Here is a 5,108-nt window from a genome sequence, read left to right as displayed (position 1 = left end):
CCCCACCTTCTTTTGCTACAAAGGGGAGGAAGTACCATTTGAGCTAAAGCTCATTAGCAGCCCAACCGCATATAAAAGTGTCCAACTTCCAAAAAATTATTTTCTATCATATAAATAATATGGACAACTGAGTATTTAACAAATAAATAAAGGATACGTAGCTGCCATCAACATGGGCCCAACCATCTGCAAGAAAACACACCATATATTACTATATCAAACTCAAGTAAGAAATCCACACTGAAATGCTCTGGTGATGCCCTCAACAAAATCATATGCCTCATTGTAACATGAAGTCCTATAGAAGCAGTATTCAATTTGGCTGCTCCAGATTAGTTAGAAAGCCATGGAGCTGGCCTCAATTGAGTTTGGATTTCAGTTAAGTTGAGTTTGTTTCAGATTTGGCACCTTAAAACCGTTACTTGCATATCAAAACTTCTATTAAACACCATAATTACTTTGACAAGGGCTAAATCATAAGTTTTTTTTTTTTTTTACCACTCTAAATTTAATGAAAAATGCCCAGCTCGGAGTACTATTGATTTTACTTTTTAATAGAGTTGCTTATCAGTTAAACTGCATGGAGTAATAAAGACCACACATCTTTGTCAGTTAAAATGAAGGAAAATAATTTAAGATCTTTCCAAACAAAAAACTAGTATCAGATTGGGTATTTAATTAAAAATGAAGAACAAACATCTGGCATGAAATCTCTTTTCAGTAGCTCAAAGAGAGGAGAGATTTCTAACCATGTTGAGTCAAAATGACCCTGCCGGCATGAACAATAACAGCAAAGAAAAATTGTCAGTGAAAAGCAAGATCAAACCTGTGATAGTAGGCGCGCAGATCCCAAAAGTCGCTCCATAAAATTATGTTTTCCACCATCACATTTTCTCCTCTTTAAACTGTGAAAAAATAGTCAATAACTAGAAACTAAGCATACTACCTATATGAGCAAGCATATGAACATTCCTCATTGCAAAGTACATATTCAAAATTTAAAAATGAAGGTATCACATCAATACTTGGGGAAATGGCGTCACGCATAACATATCCAGATAGAAAGAGAGTCAAAGCTCGTCTCTTTATTTCCCTTCTCTGACTTCAAAAGATACTACCCATAACAAATTGAAAATGCAATTATAGTTCAGATGGCAGAGAAAGGTGTTTCTTTTTAGGGAAACTTCACTTACTCCACTAATGTTTCGGCACTTTTGCAATCATATCTTCAAAGTTTAAAAATTTGCAATGTCAAGTTTTCTATGTTTAAAAATTTTGCAATGTCACCCCTCTATTAAAATTTTCTGTTAAATGGCAAGTTTAACATTGAAAAAATGAGTCAACAGCATGTTCAAGAATTATAAAAACAAAATGACTTCATCCATCCACAAATGTTATGTTCTATAAAGAAAGTTGTTCAAAATGTTCATACTCAATAGCTCACCTTAGGCAGAAAGTAATAATAACAACGTTCACCTTGTATCTGAGATCAACTTGAGGGTTACGTTGTGGTTGTGAGCTAATCATATATAATTTGTAGTGCTTTTGTCGCTCTATGACAAAATTTTCTTTTACAGAAAAAAAAAAAAAAAAAAAAAAAAAAAAGCTGGCCAAATATTGGACAAAAGGTAGTTGTTAGTGTTCTTTTGAATTTGCTAGGCATCAATATTAACCAAACTACATTAAAATTTTATTTTTGCACATCAACTTTTTGTACACTTTGTATAACTTGTTAATGCAATAAGTTACTATCGAGTGTGTGATCAGTTGGTTTAGGTTGTCTTGAATGCAATCAGCAGGGAAGTCAGTTTCATTTATGTATTTTTGGACCAAGTCTAATTAATATTGTGTGAACTCAGAATAAGGCAAAGAAAACCATATATTGTCATGTGCACATGCATTGCGTTTCACAGGAAATAAATACTTGTTAAAGCATATGCACAAGCAAGCTCATGATGCTCAAGTCAAACAGCAAAAAAAAACCATTGCCAAACTTGCTTCTTAGCATGTGTCGGGAGTTAGCATTCAAATAAAAGAAATAATCTTATAGCAGATTCTGCAACAAGTGTTGGAATTTCACTGAAGTATCAATAACATAAGATTTAATCATGCCGTTTTATAATGTAAAACCTGCGTGTCAGCCATTCTTGATTTTCTATGGTAAGCTCACTTCGCATTTACATACAAGTATTTAAACATTCACATAGCACAATCCATCAATTTAATGATTAGGCACAATTCGAGCCATGAGAACTTGTACCTTTCTAAAAGATGCACCTTTTGCTTAGGTCTCTTCCCAGTGATAATTAAAAAGCAAGAATCTACTAACTCCTCCAACTTAGCTGATTGCAGCAGCCTTAAATCCCTCCTCACCTGACATCCCAAACAGATAAGGTGAAGTGCAGAAGCCCAAAAAAAATCTGGAATATACACATAGAAGTAACAATCTAGGAAACAAAAACAAAAAAAAAAAAAAAAAAAAAAAATTCCAAAACAGCTCATTATATGCTATCCAATAAAAACCACCAGTAAACTTAGCTAATTTACAGCTATTGGGCAAACTAGAATCAAAGATTTTTGCATATTTAGCACATCGTAATGACAAATTTCTTCTCTTTTCTTGTCTTTTCATCAGTTTTTCCACAAACCGAACAAAGAGTAAGCTTCTTCTTCAATGGAAAGTAAGAAATAAGAAATAAGAAATATGAACCTTCATAAGATACTGGAAATACGAGCAACGTCGATGCTGGTTCTTGTTCTTGTACACCATTCTTTCAAGAATGCCGCACTCTGTTTGAAGCTGACCAAGCATAGACGTTAACCTCTCCTCGAGTGTTTCAACTTCTGAACCCATACAAACTCTCTCTTCGTGATTCTGACCATACACATGCACGGTTCAGTATTGCAACAAAAACCCAAAATCTCAATAGTATATGAAACTTGAGCAAGGGTGAGAACGATTACATATTAAAAAGCAACAGTTCTCTCGGGCATTCAATCAGGGGCGGAGGGAGGGGGTTGAGAGGGGTCAAATGCCCCCCTCACCTCCCAAAAAAATCCACCTAATTACCTCGGTGTAAATTTTCTGGATACCCTCGTTGCCCACTCTCAGCTTTCATCAAGGGGCATCGATCAAGAGAGGATAGGTGGGGATTTATGCTCAACCGCCAACGTTTTTTTCTTTTCTTCTGTAACTCTTAGTGTTTAGGGTTAGAAGATAGGTCACGAAGGTTGAAGAAAGAAGAGGCTTTTAGTTTTTGGCAAAACGCAACGTTTAGGTAAAGAGACACGCACCGTTTGAATCAGGTTGAGAAACACTTGTTTTGTTTGGACTTTTTTGTTTTTTTTTGAAAGTTTGTTCAGACCTTGACTCTTAAGAGACCATGATAACTTATAAGATTAAAATTATTATTATTATTATTATTATTTTAAGAAAAAAAAAATCGAGGCCTAACTTGTCTAAGTACAATTTGTGATTAGTGTATTTTTTTAGCTTAGTCAAATTTAGTAAATTGTTATACGACATGCAACTTATATGATTTGGCCGTGAAAATTAACCTTTGAATCAATAAGGGCTTATAAAAATAAAAATAAAAATAATTAATTAATTTTCACGGCACATTATCTCATTCTACTAAATAATATTTATCTTTTACTATATATTTAAATTATATAAAATATATAATTATAGTTACATGAGATTATAAAGAACATCAATCATTTCCTTAAACTTATCGAGCTAGATTTAGCAAATATGCCAGTAAATTATTGCTTAAGAAAAAAAAATATGATTACCATCATAATATAGAGGACAAATTCAAAAAGCATATCTACAAAAATGACCTTGTCAACCTATTAACCACGATTTTCCACAACACAATTTGGAAAAAAGATACTGTCATTTTAATCCAGACGTGACAAAATAAATTGTAAATTATATTTATATATTTTAAACAATAATTAAATATTGTCGAATTGTTTATTTATTTTATTAGTTATATTTTTAATTGATTTTTGTTCAATTTTGTTTTTTCCTAATAAATTTTTTTTTTTTACCCCTCTTAACTAAAATTTTGGCTCCACCATTGCATTCAATCAAGCGGATTTTGGGCTTAAGTCTTTAAAAGTTTAACATATTTTTAATTTTTTTTATCATCTTATATCTTAAAAAAAAAAAAAAAAAAAACATGGTTTTTTTGTAACCTTAAAGCTAGAATTATTTGTCACAATTTCAAATCCGAATGGCCAATTTAATAGTTTTTTTTCTTCCTATAATTTATATATACTGTCAAAAGCAAAATCGAAATTGTTTACATCCAAGTAAAGTTCCAACAACCTACTTCAAATGGTTGCAACCCATATATGGACAACAAACGATGACATTAATTAGAAAATTAAGTTCAGATAAACGCAACAAAAGAGCAAGTACAGTCCAAAACGAACACAAGAAGGAAAAGTTAAATAATTCTCTCAAATTACAGCCATAATTTTTTTTTTTTTTTTCTTTGTGGGTGCTATTTCGGGTTATGTCAATGCATGAATATATGACTCTATAGATCAATTATAACCCACCTATTTAATTAAATGAGTCAAACCGACCCCTCAACCTTAACATTCTAATTTTGTATTGGGTTCGTATCGGTTTCGCGAGTCATGTCAAAAATTGTCAATCATTATGTCACGTGTCAACTTTAAGTTGTGTCGAATCATGAGTATAAGATTATATAGATCAACTCTAACCTAACTCATTAAACATGTCAAACTCCTCAACCCTAACCATTTAATTTTGTATTGGGTTCATGTAATTTCGTATTGGATTCATGTCGAGTTCGTAGATTATGTCAAAAATTGTTAGCCTTAATACTTTATACTGAGATAACCCACAAAAAATTTAACGATGTATATAATATCTCACATAATTTTTTTTTAAAAAAATAAAAAATAAAAAAATAATTAAATGACCAGGCAATTTAGACAACATATACACCATTAATTTAGACCATAAAATGAATGGTTAATTCATCTCCATTTCAACAAGTTCATGTTGTTTCAAGTCAATAACACAACAAAATAAGGGTATAATGGTTTTAAAAAGATCCGATCTTTCT

At 31.8% G+C, this 5,108-nt stretch overlaps 1 protein-coding gene across 3 annotated transcripts in view; it reads right to left on the bottom strand.

Moving 5' to 3' along the window:
* Window positions 1-3,228, bottom strand: part of LOC132176069 (uncharacterized) — a 5,771-nt gene extending 2,543 nt beyond the window's left edge. Inside the window, exons 1-5 of one of the 3 annotated variants that reach the window (XM_059588187.1) lie at window positions 3,071-3,228; window positions 2,711-2,875; window positions 2,261-2,373; window positions 827-905; window positions 158-186 (exon numbers count right to left, since the gene is read on the bottom strand). In XM_059588187.1, coding sequence (XP_059444170.1) covers window positions 158-186; window positions 827-905; window positions 2,261-2,373; window positions 2,711-2,854 — 365 coding nt within the window. In that variant the 5' untranslated portion in view covers window positions 2,855-2,875; window positions 3,071-3,228. The other 2 variants (XM_059588186.1, XM_059588188.1) reach the window with 2 other exon arrangements.
* Between the last annotated feature and the right edge of the window lie 1,880 nt (window positions 3,229-5,108).

This window comes from Corylus avellana, chromosome ca3, assembly GCF_901000735.1.
Source record: "Corylus avellana chromosome ca3, CavTom2PMs-1.0".
Classification (NCBI taxonomy): Eukaryota; Viridiplantae; Streptophyta; class Magnoliopsida; order Fagales; family Betulaceae; genus Corylus; species Corylus avellana.
The sequence above is the reverse complement of the archived record's forward strand: the minus strand, read 5'-3'. Positions and strand labels throughout refer to the sequence as shown.